Here is a 16602-nt window from a genome sequence, read left to right on the forward strand (position 1 = left end):
GACGAAACAGTCCACAAAGCTGAAAACATTTACTATTTGGTCCTTACAGAAAAAAAATGCTGCTCTAGGTCAATAGTCAGCAGCCATGAAGGATGGCACAAACAAAGAAGGTACTGAGACCTTCCTTCATCTGAAAATGTCAGCATCTCCCTGGAGAAAGAAATCTATGAAAGTCTTACATTTCCATGTGTGAGTGTTAGGATGATCATCAGATCATTACATAGCTCTATGTACTACATCAGAATAACTTTGTATTATTTTGGAGGAGCAGGAGCCAGATCATTGGTGGACATTTTAAATTTTGTCATTTGGGAAAATGTTTTGTAGTCTAAAATTCTTCAGTTCCTTTGGGGAGATAAATTCACTTATGAAAAATTTTTTTCTGATTTTGTTCTGAGTTTTAACATTTCTTTCTTCTAAGACACATTACCTTTCATGCCAGACTGAACTGTGTCCTAAGTTGTTTTGCAGTGTTTGATTTGTGTGGGGTTTGAGCTATTTAGATTACTCCTGAAATGTCCCAAGTAGCTTGTAGTTAACTTTGTGTGCAGTTGGTCATCTGTTTCCACAGGTTCCATATCCACAGATTCAACCAATCATAAATCAAAAATATTTTTTTTCAAAGTTGCTTCTGTGCTGAATATGTTTAGGCTGATTTCTCATCATTATTCCCTAAATAATTTAGTATAACAACTATTTACATTAAGTTTTATTAGTAATCTGGAGATGATTTAAAGTATAAAAGGGGATGTATATAGGTTATATGCAAACACCATGTCATTCTATATAAGGGACTTGAGCATCCACAGATTTTGGTATCTCCCAGGGGTCCTGGAACCAATCCTCTTCTCCTATAGATACCAAGAGATGACTATATCTACCCAATCAGTCATCTCTGTGTGTTTTCTTCATTTATGGTGAATATGTAAAGGGAGAAGTATTTGATGAACTGCTTATATGTTTTTAATGAACTTTTCTGGAAGCTATCAATTTCCTCATTGGGCAGCATTAAATTGTCTCTCAAAAACTCCAACAACTTGGGGGCTGGAGTTGTGGCTCAGTGGTAGAGCACTTGCCTAGCACATATGAGGCACTCAGTTCGATCCTTACTACCACATAAAAATAAATAAGTAATGGTATTAAAAAAACTTCAACAACTTAAGAATGTACATTTCAGATATCTGTAGTATTTATGTGTACATTTTTAATTGGTTTTTTTGGTCATTGAACATTAAACACCATGCAGTGCAATGTGTAGTAAGTCTTTACATCTACAATGCATTGACATTTAATCAAATCATAAACATGTATTAACTGTTTTATTTTTGTGTGTGTGTATGTGTGTCTTAATAAATTGTGTTCCTTTAGGCAACTTGATCCAGCGATGGCATGTTCCACTAGAACTCCAGATGACAAGACAAATGGCTAGCTCTGGTGCATCAGGGGGCAAAATCGATAATTCTGTGTTAGTCCTTATTGTGGGCTTATCAACAATAGGAGCTGGTGCATATGTAAGTAGAAAAGCAGCTTGTGTAGAGAAGCTGCCAAACAGCTCCCATTTATAGATTCAGTACTACTCTGCTTTAAAACTTTTGCAACTAATTCTCCTTTCTCCTTTTGGAAAATTTTTCAAAAAGCCTTCTTTAAAGTGCCTACTGTCTAATATCCTATTGAGCCAATGTGGAAATGACTGAAATTTTATTTCCTGTTGATTGATGATCTTCATTCTTTTCACTTGTCTTTTTACTCTTTATTTGAAAGCCACTGTTTTCTTAGGTTTGACTAACCTGAAAATTGTACCTGTTCTCTTGGATATAACATACTAACCTATGAATAAAGCAAAAATTCATTGCAGCTCCTTAGCACAATATTTGATTTTGATCCATTTATCAAATATTTTATTTTTACTCACTTTGCGATTGACACTTTAAAAAAAAACAGCAACAGCCTTCAATCAAAAATATGCATTACTAAAAAGAAAACTATCCCTGAATCTTCCCCAAAGATTAAATTTTAGAAGCAGGCCTAGTATCTTCAATTTTAGAGTGGAGTTTGTATGAGGTGAGAAATATGGTGTTTAATTGCTATGTAGTATTAGCACAATTATATCTCCTTAAGTGAACTCTAATCAGCTTAGTGGGTCACAAAGGAATTATTCTGTGGGTGTTTTTTTTCTTAAACTTGGCAGGGTTTACTGTGACTAAGCAGATCAGTCTAAAGTTGGATCCTGTAAGGTTGAGTGAACCAATTCAGGTATCACCCACTAACACACTTGATTGAAGAGAGCTGTTTGTTTTACTATGAGTGAATGGTTGGAAACCATTGCCATATTAGTTCTTTCTCATTGGCAAGACAGCAAACTTATCTTTGTTCCTTGGTCACTAATTTTAAAAAAAGGGACAGCTGGGTACAGTGGCACAATCTCAGCAACTTGGAAGGCTGAAGCGGGAGGATCACAAGTTCAAGGCCAGCCTCAGCAACTTAGTAAGGCCCTGTCTCAAAAATAAAAAGGAGAGGGACTGAGGATGTGACTCAGTGGTAAAGCACCTCTGGGTTCAATCCCGGGCACCAAAATAAAAAAGGAAGAGGACATGAAAATTATTTGAAGTTGCCTTTGTCCTCCTATCTGACCTGACTCCCAAATGCACAAGAAGAGTAGCCAGCCCTGCCAGTTGTGAGTCAAATCAGTAAGAAATAGGTGAGATCTGTCTGATAACATTTTGATGAAAGATAATATTCTCCTCCAATCCTGGTACAGCATTTTTAAATTTTTTCTTTTTTAGCACAGAATAATCAAAAAATGCTTCCCTGCCTTTGTACTGAATATTTCTTCATTAATACTTAGTGCCTTTTCTATTTCCTTTTGTTTCTTTCCTGGCCTTATCTTTACCTACAGTTGTGCAGTGTCATCACCTAGGATCCCCTTCTAGATCACTAGCGTCTGCAGGTGCTTCTGGGAAAGATGGCAGCAGCCTAGTATACTTCTTAATTGTAGGAGCAACAGTCACTGGGGCAGGAGTTTATTATGTAAGATGCTTACACTAAAATATATTTGGGGGTATGGTGGGTGAGACCATGGCACTAATGAAAACTTGATTCATTAGATTATAGTAAAATATTCACAGCATGTGCTTTCTCTAGGCATTTATTAAAGGGACATTGTCAGTCACTAGAGAGTCCTCAAATTACATTTTTTAAACTGTTGAAGTACTCCTATATAGATCTAAAACCATCAATTTAAAGCCAAATCCTCATCATCAACACTTTGTTTGAAACTTTTTCCAATTTCATACCTATTTTTATCACTAAATTATATTGTGCTTTAGTGCTGCATGTGTAACAAGAGTCATAAAGAGTAAATGTTAATAAGCAAATAAAGTTAACTTGAGAACCATCCTTTTTGGATTATTTTAGGTAAAATATAATTTTTGTGGTTTGTGGAAAATGATCAACTCGACTGAAAAGGCATTTTATTGAATGCTTCTGAGGAGGGCCAAAAAGCCAAAGAAATTGCAGTATTCTCCCCACCCATCCACAGCTTCTACTTCCAAGTAAATGCATTTGGCAGTGTCCCTTTTGTAATCTCTAATTTGGTCAAACTAGTGGCTAAAGTGATACACGCTAACATATTCATGTAGATTGCTTTCCTAAATGCCTCTTGTTCATCATTCAGATACTACCCTCTGTCTGAGCCTTTACTTTTCCATTTCACGTCTCTCTCAGCTTTTCCCATTGGTTCAACCCCATTCATTCAAAAATAGATTTGAAGTGTTTGCAACAGATGTGTGTGTTTATAATAATTTAAACCCATTAAACCTTTGGTTTGTTGCCTTACCAGAGTTGGATGCCTCCACAGAGTTGACCTTGCAAATTTTCTTGCTGTCAAGCCATGAGACAGGGTCATCACTGTTGCTTTTTCCTATCTTAGAAATAGCAAAGAAACATGAGTTCCTCTCAAGCCATTCAGTTAAATGCCTCATCTCCCTCTGTGTTTATCCAACACTGGTGGTAATAAAACTATGATATTATAGAAGATCCAGGTTAAATGATAAGCTCTTGTCTACCTACAGCTGTTATCAAACTACTTTGTACACTATTGTTTAATTTTTTTATCCAATACTGGGGATTTAACCCAGGGGTGCTATACCTCCAGCTCTTTTTATTTTATTTGGAGACAGGGTCTCACCAGTTGCTGAGGCTGGCCTCAAACTTGTGATTCTCCTGCTTCAGCTTCCTGAGTAATTGGTATTTTAGCTTTTTTTAAAAAAAATCTTCATTTTGTTAATTTATTTTTATGTGGTGCTGAGGATCGAACCCAGTGCCTCACATGTACGAGACAAGTGCTCTGCCACTGAGCCACAACCCCAGCCCCAGCATTTTAGCTTTTAAATGTGTTGAAACCTTGATGTGAGGTGACTTGGATTTTCTTCTCTGAAATTGTTATTAGTCTCAAGAGAAATGTTAACTTAAAATTAGAGCCTGGATTTGGTGAGATGTGGCTGTAAATTGTTTAGTGTTTGTATTAGATTCTCAGACTACCATAACAAAACACCACAGACTGCATGGCTTAAACAACAGAAGTTGTCTTCTTATAAAGGCACCAGCCCTAAAGGATTAGGGCCCACTCTTATGGCTTCATTTAACCTCCATCATTTCCCGAAAGCCCCATGTCTACATACTGTCACATTGGAGGTTAGGACTTCAGAGTGTGAATTGGGGAGAGGACGCAAACTTCCAGTACTTAACTATTCCTTCATAACTGTTTTTTCTCATTTGAGGAAATGTTCCTAATTTGAATATAATCACTACTTTAGCAATTCCTTTATCAAAAGCTCTTTACTATCTTTCCACTTTACCCACACACACACAAAGAAGGGAGCTTTTTAAAAACTTTCACCATGTTCCACAGTAAAAAATGCATTTTTGTCTTACAGCTCAACCTATATAGCTACAAATACATAAAACTGAAAGTTTCGAGCAATGATACTTTTACTAGATGTGATATGCTCTGATGTTTTCCCTAATGCTGGCTGGTGGTAACCTATAGACTGATTTAACAGCCCACTAATGGGTTGCAACCACACAATCTGAGAAACTTTGGTTTTGAACAGCATTTCTGCTGCCTAGATGTAAACATGAGCTTCTGATTGGCATCCACATGAGAGCATTTCTTCCTCTTGCTGGTGACTTTCTCTAGGACCACAGGTAGATCCCCTAGTCTCAGTCAGCTATAGCCAAAATGGCATTTAGAATATTTAATGAAATTGAGTATTTGGGCCTTTGCCATTATTCAACTGACAGGAGCACATTGCCTCATCCAAAAAATGACCTGTTTGGTTCCAAATCTGCTTAAGACAAACAGCACCATATTCATCTTTTTAGAAAGGTTTTCCCCACTAATACTTTTCACAAATTTATAGTATTTCTTAACCCAACATGTATTTATGTCACTAATTAGAAATCTGTGCAAAGTGGGACTATAGAAACCCTTGGGGGAAAGGTAAATTTTTATTTGGTATGCCTATAAGTTTATATTCTTATACGTTTAGCTTAAAAGCTGATATACGTACACATATAACCTCATTCTTGCCCTTTCCCTACTAAATCTCTGTTTCTTGCTCTGCTCTTCCCTTCATGTGTGAAGCCATTAGGAGGTATGAGCAAGGCTTAGGCCATTTTCTGCTGTCGTTCCCAGTATGAACATGGCCCTAGTTTATTTATCTATTCATTCATGTTGACTAGATTAAACCATCTTTTGGTAAAAGTCTTTTTTTTGATGCTATGAATTGAACTCTTGGCTTGTTCATACTAAGTATGTGTTCTACTTCTAAACTAAATCCCCGGCCCAAAAGCCTCTTTCCTAAATAGAAAAAAAAAATTAAATATGGATAAATAGTGGACTTGTATATACATAGTAACCTGATGCCAAGATTAAAAAAAAAAACTTCCGGGCTGGGGATGTGGCTCAAGCAGTAGCGCGCTCGCCTAGCATGCGTGTGGCCCGGGTTCGATCCTCAGCACCACATACCAACAAAGATGTTGTGTCCGCCGAGAACTAAGAAAAAATAAATAAATGTTAAAATTCTCTCTCTCTCTCTCTGTCCCCCTCTCTCACTCTCTCTTTAAAAAAAAAAAAAAAACTTCCTTCCTGAAATTAATGTTAATTGAATTCAGTTCACTTATTTGATGAATTTAGTGGTAAATTGAAAGAATACCCATTGTCTTTTAACATACAGTAGTTTCTACTCCATCTGTCTCATGTTAATTTGTTTCAGATTGATGAATGTTAAACTGAACTCTTAGGGTCCAGATTCCCCAGTTGTAATATGTCACTTAATGGGCTGCTCTGCTTACTCTAATTAATTACAGAAGTAATTAATTAATTAATTAATCTGGGGTTTCTTTTGACATGTGGTCATTTAAATTCCTGTTCTTGCCTACCACTTTTTAAAAAGTCACTATTAGAGCTGGGATATGTACTTTAGTCATAGAATGCTTACTTAGTGTGTGTAGGGCTCCAGGTTTAATCCTCAGTACCAATATATATATATTAAAATTTTAAAAATAAACAAAAAGTCACTAATAGGTGTTGTGTGTCATAAAATGAACAAACAATAATAACAAAACCTAATCATAATACCAAGATATTCTTCTTCAGTATGAAAGGGTAGAAAACATAGTATGTTTGATACAAGTATTTAGGCAAAGTGTTTGAACCTTCATAATATATGTGTGTAGTCTTGCCTCATCAGTTTAGGAAAAGGACAGGCTGTTGAGGGAAAGATGAGTTACTCTATAAGAATAGGACACAGGTAGCCACATATCCAAGCAATTATCTGAGTACCTTAGCAAAACCTGGAATAGGTCTACCAAGAAATTTTTATTTCCCAACTTCTGCTTGAGACCATGTAGATTGACTTCATAGCCAGTGTACAGCAATAGCCCGGAGCCCTATTCTATACTGATATAAACATTAGCCCTTTCTAGCACTAACTAGTATGAATTATTTTTTTCTTTATCTGTACCTTCAGAATTAAATATCATGAGAGTTTTTTACAGAGAGCCTCAGAAAATCTGAAACTGGTATATTTCCATTTGATTTTGAATAGTCTTGATTTAATTTTTGAATAGTCTTCATTTAATTTTGGATACACTAAGTGTGTGTATATCCATATTTTTAAAGAATTTTGCCTCAGTAATATTAATATAGAGGAACTAGCCTCATGTAGACAAAAGCTTCTCATTTAATTGAAAGATGATATTCCTGATATTCCTTGTGGTTTGAGTTAGCTGTATACTGAAATAATCTTTTTCTGTGTTTGGATCTGCAGGCCTACAAAACGATAAAAGATGACCAAAAAAGATATAATGAAAGAATATCAGAGTTAGGGATGACACCAGAAGAGAAACAGAGAAGGGCCACATCATCTGGTGAGTATACCCTGAGCTCTCACTATGTGTAATTTGAAACTCATGAAGAGAAAGTTTTAAGTGGTTTGGGTGCCATGGTTTGTAAATTATCTTATAGAAGTGATGATAGTGTAAGATTGTAAATCATGGTGTAACCCCCAAACCAGGAGCAATTTGTTAAAATGTTTGGCTAGCATTTGGGCTTGATGATAAAATGAGTGGTGATTATGACTCCTTTTTTCTTCATATTAGTTTGTTTTGGGGAAGGGTATTGAGGATTGAACCCAGGGGCACTATACCCTAAGCCACATCACCAGCTAATTTAATTTTTTTTAATTTTGAGGTAGGGTCTCACTAAGTGACCAAGGCTGGCCTCAAATTTGCAGTCCTCCTGTGTCAGCCTCCTGAATGGCTGGCATTATAGGCATATGCCACTGTGCTTGATATATTAGATTCTTAAAATACAAGGTTGGTGAGGAAAATTACTGGAAAAGAGATAAAAGCCATTTTTTCAATGAGCAAAAAAAATTTGTTATATTCCCCTTTTGAGACTTGGTTTTTCAGAGAGGAATTGTTTTAATCCTTTAATAAGCCCCTCAGATATGGGTGGGTGGTTTGCCTTGCTTTCTTCGATAGCCTTCTTATTCTTGATCCTTATATAATAATCCCCAATTGACTTCCTGGGTGTTCTCCCTTTATTGCTAACAAAAGGTGAAACTGAACTTGATATTATCTTGGTGGTCAGTAGGAAATGAATGGGCAGGGTACAAGCCTACTAATATATACTTTCTAATATATTTTAGAAATAACTCAATATTTAAGCTAGGACCTTATTCACTACAGAGCTAATGAATAAATGACATGGGCCAAATAATTCACCTTTTTTGGTATATTTTCACTTGTGAAGTGAAAGGAATATTTGCTTTACCTCTCCTACTAGGATATTGTGAAGGTTGTTATTTTTGTTTGTTTGTTTGTTTTTTAACATTGCTGGGGATTGAACCTAGGGGCTCAAGCATGCTAGGCAAGTGCTTCAGCCACACCCTAGCAAGGTTATTTAGTGTAGGTGCTATGTTTTGCTACTTTTTTTTTGTACTGAGGGTTGAACCCAGGGGTGCTTAACCACTGAGTCACATCCCCAGCCCTTTTTATATTTTATTTTGAGACAGGCCTTGCTAAGTTGCTGAAGCTGGCTTTGAACTTGTGATCCTCCTGCCTCAGCCTCCTGAGCTGCTAGGATTACAGGCATGTGCCACTGCACACATCTGTTTTACTACCTTTATGTAAAAGATTGAGACCATGTGCAAGTTGATTTTTTTAATAATAACAAAGAGTCATCTGAGTCTGTAAGATTCACTCTGGGTTGGCACAGTGGCAAATGCCTGGAATCTCAGTGGCTCAGGAGGCTGAGGCAGGAGGATTGCAAGTTTGAGGTCAGCATCAGTAACTTAGGCCCTAAGCAACTTGGAGAGACCCTGTTTTAAAAAAAAAAAAAGAAAAGAAAAAGAACAAAAGCACTGGGGAGGTGGCTCAGTTGTAAAGCACCCTTGGGTTCAATACCCAGTAACAATAACAACAAAAAGATTCACCCTGTTTGGTCTATTGCTTAAAGCTCCAGAAGGCGAGCCGGTTCCTCAGGTCAGAATACCAAGTCATGTTCCTTTCCTACTAATCGGTGGAGGCACTGCTGCTTTTGCTGCAGCCAGATCCATCCGGGCTCGGGATCCTGGGGCCAGGGTAAGTTGCATGTTATTTTGTTTGGCACAGAGGATATAGTCTGGTAGCACTCAGCCTATGTGAACACTTTGACATTTGCCTCTTTTTAAATGACTTGGCTCTGATACGTATTGCTATTTTTGTATCTAAAGGTACTGATCGTTTCTGAAGATCCTGAGCTGCCATACATGCGACCTCCTCTTTCAAAAGAACTGTGGTTTTCAGATGATCCAAATGTCACAAAGACACTGCGATTCAAGCAGTGGAATGGAAAGGAAAGGAGGTTTGTTTGCTTATGTAAAATGAGCCTATCTATCAACTTCAACTGAGTATAGGAGCAGGTTAGGATTTTGCCATGTGTGCAACAAATAGGAAGGATGACTTGGCTATACGCTGGAATACCCTCCAGTTTAGAAGCAACAGGCTACAAAGAACATTCTGGATTCTGTTACCAGATCTACCAACAATTGGTAGTAAATGTTAGCCTCTGAAATACTAAGGTTCCTATTTCTGGTAACTTTAGGATAGATTTCTCAGGTGACGATGCACTTGGCCACTCCTTCACACTTGCCTGGGAATGTTCCATAAAAGGAAAAGAAACTGTTTAATGGCCTTTTCTTTGACACCCTAGCCTGCATTCAGAATTTCAGTAATAGGGTGGGAAGACAGTAAAGAGGCCTTTATCGGAATGTTTGCTTAAGAGACTTGGAGCTACAGGTCCAGAAGCCTTTCCCCTTACAAAGGACTCCTTAGAAGATCTCTTGATTCCAGCACTATATTCTTTGGGTTTCAATTCTTTCTCATTAAGTGATCCCTTTGATACTGAACTAAGTTTTACAGATCTACCAGTTCCAGGTGCTTATAACATTTTTCTGTCTCTTTTCCATACAGCATATATTTCCAGCCACCTTCTTTCTATGTCTCTGCTCAGGACCTGCCTCATATTGAGAATGGTGGTGTGGCTGTCCTCACTGGGAAGAAGGTGAGCTGGTAGGCTGCTTCCTTTGTCAGGTTCTGTGTAGGTGCCAACCAGCAAGTATGGTGATGTGTATTTCCACTATCATTGATGTTTGCCCTGCCATTGTAGTTCATCAAAGAAGGACCAAGTCATTTCAGGATTAATATTACTTATGTATCTGTCTGAGGGTAAACTAGTTTTGAAGCCTAGGAAACTGGGCTGGCTAAACTTTCTTAAGGAAGTTCTATTTTTGAGAACCATATTTCTAAAAGTTGTTTCTGATCGTATTTGCTTTTCTGCCCTTCCTCCTCCCTATTTTTCATACTAACTTCTCTCTGGGATTATTGATGACAATATTTTACTGAAGGTACAAAGCTCAGTGGGTGGAATCCAGAGCATAAATGGGGGTTTGATCTTTGACAAGGACAGCCTGACTTCTCTTTAAGGGGCATAATGCAGAAAAGGTGGATATAGGTTTGTGGATAAACTGATAATGAGACATTATATGTTAAGTGTTCCCCATGTATAAATGACACACAGGCCCTGCCCACTAGGGGATAATGGTAATAGGCAGGAACAGATCATAACACATAGATGTGTATCAGAGTGATGCAGTATGTCATGGGAATCACAGGGAAGAGTATCCAGCACAGCAATGGGTCAGGAAAAGTTTCCTAGAAGAGGAACTCTTATAGAATGGGAAGTCTTAGGGAATGAAGGGATATAAAGTAGAGAAGAACAAAGAGCTTTCAAGTAAAAAAAACATTAAAATAAAAATGAATAGCATAGAGCTGGGGCTTTAGCTCAGTGGCAGAACACTTGCCTAGCATATGTGAAGCACTGGGTTCAATCCTCAGCACCACATAAAAATAAATAAATACATAAAGGCATGCTGTCCAGCTACAACTGTATAAAAATTTTTAAAAAAATGAATAACATAAACAAAGGGTGAAGAATATGGAAAAGCATATTTGCTGCAAGAAAAAACAAGTTACTAGGTACTAAAAGAGCAGAAAATTCAAGTTAGGGAGTTGTAAGAGATGAAACAGAAGTTATGTAGAGCCCTGGTTGTTAAGGGCTTTGTTTGCTGTGTGAAGGAGCTTGAGCTTTATCTGTGGTAGTGAGCTATCAAGTTTTAGGCAAGGATATAAAACACTTGCACTGGATTTTCAATGATCACTATTGGCTATGACAAGGATGGATTTCAGAGAAATAAGACTAGAGATAGATCATTTTGAAGATTATTACAATAATCCAGATAAGAGATGGTTCAGGCCCAAAGTAGGATAGTAATGATGATGATGATGATGAAGAAAAAGAAAATAAGAACATTTATTTATTTATTTATTTTCAGAATTTAACCTTTATTTTATTTATTTTTATGTGGTGCTGAGGATCGAACCCAGTGCCTCACATGTCCTAAGCAAGCACTCTACCACTGAGCCACAACCCCAGCCCCAGAACATTTATATAGTATTTATTGTGATCTTGTAAGCACAGCTTTTAAATGTGCATCATCTCCTCTTATTCTCACAATAATCTTATGATGTGTAGGTATTATTTCCTTTTATATAAAAAGCAATTGAGTGCATTACTAAATACATGTTAAACAATTTGCTTAAATTCACACAGCTAATAAGTGACAAACAGAATTTGAGCTGGGGGAAAGGGCTGGGGATATGGCTTAGTGGTTAAGCAACTCTGGATATAATTCCCAGAAACAAACAAACAAACAAACAAAACCCAGAATTTGGCCAGGTATGGTAGTGCATTCCTGTAATCCCGGCGGCTGGAAGGCTGAGATAGGAGAATTACAAGTTCAAAGCCCAGCCTCAACAAAAGCAAAGCATTAAGCAACTCAGTAAGACCCTGTCTAAAAATAAAATAGGAAATAGGACTAGGAATGCAGCTCGGTGGGCGAGTGTCCCTTAGTTAAATCCCAGGTACCCAAACAACAACTGAATTTGAAGCGGGATGCAGCATTTCATACATCTGCATACCTGTAATCCTAGTGATTTGAGGCTGAGGCAGGAGGATTGCAAGTTTAAGGCCAGCCTCAGTGACTTAGTGAGACCCTGTTGCAAAATAAAAAGTAAAAAAGTCTGGAAACTTAGCTTAGTACTAAAGTATCCATGGATTCGATTCTCAGTACCCCAAAGAAACAAAAACAGAATTGAAAGCAGGTGCAGTGGTCCACACCTGTAATCCCAGCAACTGGGAAAGTTGAGGCACGAGGATCACAAGTTTGAGGCCAGACACAGCTACTTAGTGAGACTCTGTCTCAAAAAGTAAAAAGGGCTGGGGATATAACTCAGTGGTAGAGCACCCTTGGTTTCAATCACCAGTACTGAAAAGAAAAGGGAAAAAAAGTGAATTTGAGAACAGGTCTGTCTGACTACAGAATTGGAACTCAGACTTCCTGATTCCAGAGATCAAGTTCTCAATGCTGTATTACTTCCTGATACAAAGCTGATGATCTGCAAGAACCTAGGTTCAATAGTACTAGGAATAAAAGAATGGTGACAAATATGGGGAACAGACTTGTAGCATGCCTAGGAGTTAAACTTAACAAAGCCTTGAGGTTGGTTGAAGGTGGACACTGAAGGGGGAGAAGTGACAAAAATGACTTTCTGAATTCTAGCTTGTGTGTCTGAATGGATGGTGGTGGACCCCCAACTGAGAAAGACATTACAAGAGGAAGAGTTAGCCAAGCATGGTGGCACATGTTTGAACTCACAGCAACTAAATAGGTTTAAGCAGGAAGATGGCAAGTTCAAGGCCAGCCTCAGCAACTTAGTGAGGCCCTAAGCAACTTAGTGAGGCCCTAAGCAACTTAGTGAGAACCTGTCTCAAAAAGATTTGGGGACTTATCTCAGTGGTAAAGTGTCCTTGGGTTCAAGCCCCAGTTCCAAAAAATTAAAAAAAAAAAGGAAGAGCTAGTTTAAGGGAAGAAGACAAATTTAAGTTTTGGATTACTAAGTATGAGCTGGAATATCGAAATGTGTCTTCTGGGCAGTTATGTGGGTATAACACTTGGGAAGGCCTGGGCTCAGAGGTTCAGAAATCAGCTGGGTGCAGTGGTACACACTAGTAACCTCAGGTCCCAGGGACTCTAGAGGCCAAGACAGGAGGTTTGCAAGTTCAAGGCCAGCCTTAACAATGTAGTGAGGCCCTAAGCAACTTAGTGAGACACTGTCTCAAAATAAAATATTAAAAAAGTGCTGGGGATGTAGCTCAGTGGTAAAGTGCCTCTGGGTTCAACCCCTAGTACAAAAAAAAAAAAAATCTCGAGATTTGGAAATCATCTGAGTTAGGTATAGGAGTTGAAACCTTGAGAGTTTGTGAGACCTCCCAAGAAGGAATTTACCTTTTGAGAAAGTGGGGCAAAAAAAGAAGGCCCTGGAGAATCTCATAGTTTAGAAGACAGGCTTAAGAAGGAGAATCCACAAAGGAGTCAAGGACAGAGTTCCAGAGGAGTATAGGGACAATCTAGGACCAGAACCAAGAATATAGGGAGTTGCAAGAAGGAAGATATGATCCAGTATGTTACATGACTAAGGAACTTAGTAAGAAAAGAATTGGTTCTGGGGATATAGCTCAGTGGTAGGGCTTAGTAGCTTAGTGTTCACAAGGCCCTGGATTCAATCCCCAGCACCAAAAAAGATAAGAATTCTAAAATGCCCCATTCAATTTGGCAGTTTAGATACCATTGTGAAGTTAGAAATGAGGCTAAACTACTATTTTAAAAAGATTAAATGAGGGGCTAGGGTTGTGACTCAGTGGTAGAGTGCTTGCCTTGTATGCATGGAGGCACTGGGTTTGATCCTCAGCACCACATAAATATAAAATAAAGATATTATGTCAACCTAAAACTACAAAAAAAAAAAAAGTTTAAATGAGCCAGGAGCTATGGCACACACCTGTACTCCCAGCAGCTCAGAAGGCTGAGGCAGGAGGATTGCAAGTTCAAAGCCAGCCTCAGCAAGTTATCGAGGCTGTGTCTCAAAATAAAATATAAAAAGGGCAAAAAGGGCTGGGAATGTGGCTCAGTGGTTATGCACCCCTGGGTTCATCCTTATAGAATGCTTTCTCCACTGAAACTCAGCTCTCCCTCAAGGATGAAGGGGAGTTGTTAACAAAGAAGTAAGACTTCCAGATAGCCAAGTAGAAAGGTTGTCCCTGTTCTCCACTTCCACAAATCAGGTTAGAATCTTGAGCACTCACTGGCCCTATTGTTGGCTGCTTAGGAACTTATGACCACTTGAGAAACTGGGCACTAGAAACTATGGTTCTATTAACTACTGAGATTTTTTTTTTTTTTTTTTTTTGGTACTGGGGATTAAACCCAGGAGCACTTAACCGCTGAGTCACATCCCCAGTTCTTTTTTTTTTTTTTTGAGACAGAGTCTTGCTGAGTTGCTTAGGGCCTCACTAAGTTGCTGAGGCTAGCCTCAAAATTGTCAATCCTACTGCCTCTGCCTCCCAAGCTGCTGGGATTACAATAGGTGTGTGCCACTGTGCCTGGGCCTGAGAAATGTTTTTTAAGGATAATTTTAGGTTTAGAACTAATCCTCACTGGGCCAACTAGCTAAAAGGTCCAGGATTTTGGGGGAGACTTAGGGAATTAGATAGTGGTGATGATTGTCCAACCTTGTGAATATACTAAAAGCCACTGATTTGTATACTTTAAAATGATGGGGATGGGGGTAGTGGCTCAATGGTAGAGTGCTCACTTAGCATGTATGAGACTCAATCCTTAGCACCACATAAAAATGAATAAATAAATAATTTTTTAAAAAGATGAATTTAATGTTATGTGAATATCATCTCAATAAAATGCTTTTCAAAGCTAATTCCATCTCTACCTCTTTTCTGTGTATGACTATACCAGGTGGTACACCTAGACGTGAGAGGCAACATGGTGAAACTTAATGATGGCTCTCAGATAACCTATGAAAAGTGCTTGATTGCAACAGGTGAGTATTTTTGGAGATGTCTGTCTTCCCAGCTATAGTACCTCATTCAATTTTTAGAATTTGGCCTTCCCCATAGAAGGCATTTCCCCTTAATGTTAAGAAAACTAAAACCTAGCATCCCTAAAGTAGATGTCTTCTCTTGATGCCAAACCCGGCTAAGTCCCATGTATCCTAGATGGTTGGCCCTTCTAGATTGTCCTTGCCTTTCCTTCTGGTAAAGGCATGAAGAAGTTGCCCTTTCCTGCCTCCCTTCCTGGCATTCACCCCATACCCTGAAAGTAGTGTAGCCATATGGCATCATTGCCAGCTTTCTAATCAGAAATCAAAAGGAGACCAAAGCAGCAGCTGAGAGCATTGTAGCTTTGGCAGCAGGTAGGCATGCCTGAGAAGCTAGAAGAGGACGTTGAAGTAGAGGGAGGCTCTTGGGCCTCCTATGGCGGGGGTGGGGGGAGTGGCTAAAAAGACACTCAGATCTACTTCTCAAAAGAAATTGATCAAAAAGCCTGCTGTGAGGAGAGTTGAAAGAACACAAAGCCACCTTATCTTGTAGTGGCTGACATGGTACTAACAGGGAGCACACTCATGCCACAGTCCTAAAGGAAGAGAGCTGTACCTGGGGGGTTGTTTGGGCTAAGTCCTGCTAGTTGCACTAAAAAGGTTTTCCTCTTCTTATTTCCAGGAGGTACTCCAAGGAATCTATCTGCCATTGATAGGGCTGGAGCAGAAGTAAAGAGCAGAACGACACTTTTTAGAAAGGTAATTGTCTGCCTCACTTTTTCATTGTGTTATTTTGAAGAGGTAATACAATCTTGTAGTCCCCAAGTGCCCACCTTAGAATTGGGAGATCTGAGTTCTATGTGTCCCTCTTCTTCAGACTTGTTATCTTGCCTTGAGCAAGTCACTTCCTCTCTGAACCTCAAATACCTCACTCAAGGATTTTCAGATCCTAGAAAAAAATACAGTCAATGTTTTTATTGTTTGCTATAGTTCCTTTGTACTGCTTGTCCTTAGTTGGTTTTTCTGGATGGATTTGATTCATTGGAACTCCTTATATCCTCTTGGCATTTTTCATTGCAAGTGCTGTGTGGAGACTTTGAATAGAAATATGAAGACTACTCACATAGCCAGGCATGGCAGCACATGTCTGTAATCCCAGCAACTCAGGAGGCTGAGGCAGGAGGATTGAAAGTTCAAGGCCAGCCTGGGCAATTTAACAAGACCTTGTCTCAAAATTTAAAATAAATCTCCAGGTGCAGTGGTGCACACCTGTAGTCCAAGCGTCTTGAAAGGCTGAGATAGGAGGATCACCAAGTTCAAAGCCAGCCTCAGCAACTTAGCAAGGTCTTAAGCAACTTAGCAAGACCCTGTCACAAAATAAAACATAAAAAGGACTGGGATATGGCTCACTGCTTCAGTTCTCCTGGGTTCAATCCCAGGTACCAAAATTTTTTTTAAAAAAATTGAAGAACAGGGGCTGGAGATATAGCTAAGTGGTAAAGTACCCTGGGTTCAATCCCTAGTAACAACAAAAAAAAATCCACA

General features: G+C 38.7%; 1 protein-coding gene across 4 annotated transcripts in view; it reads left to right on the forward strand.

Moving 5' to 3' along the window:
* Positions 1-16602, forward strand: part of Aifm1 (apoptosis inducing factor mitochondria associated 1) — a 35106-nt gene that overhangs the window by 8324 nt on the left and 10180 nt on the right. For 2 of the 4 annotated variants that reach the window (XM_078034289.1, XM_005319309.5), the window contains exons 2-8: positions 1369-1511; positions 7332-7431; positions 9023-9147; positions 9279-9409; positions 10018-10108; positions 14976-15060; positions 15740-15816. In XM_078034289.1, coding sequence (XP_077890415.1) covers positions 1369-1511; positions 7332-7431; positions 9023-9147; positions 9279-9409; positions 10018-10108; positions 14976-15060; positions 15740-15816 — 752 coding nt within the window. Of the gene's footprint in view, positions 1-1368; positions 1512-2896; positions 3028-7331; positions 7432-9022; positions 9148-9278; positions 9410-10017; positions 10109-14975; positions 15061-15739; positions 15817-16602 lie in introns of all 4 variants that reach the window. The other 2 variants (XM_021722358.3, XM_040285320.2) reach the window with 2 other exon arrangements.

The sequence above is a fragment of the Ictidomys tridecemlineatus genome, chromosome X (genome assembly GCF_052094955.1).
Source record: "Ictidomys tridecemlineatus isolate mIctTri1 chromosome X, mIctTri1.hap1, whole genome shotgun sequence".
Classification (NCBI taxonomy): Eukaryota; Metazoa; Chordata; class Mammalia; order Rodentia; family Sciuridae; genus Ictidomys; species Ictidomys tridecemlineatus.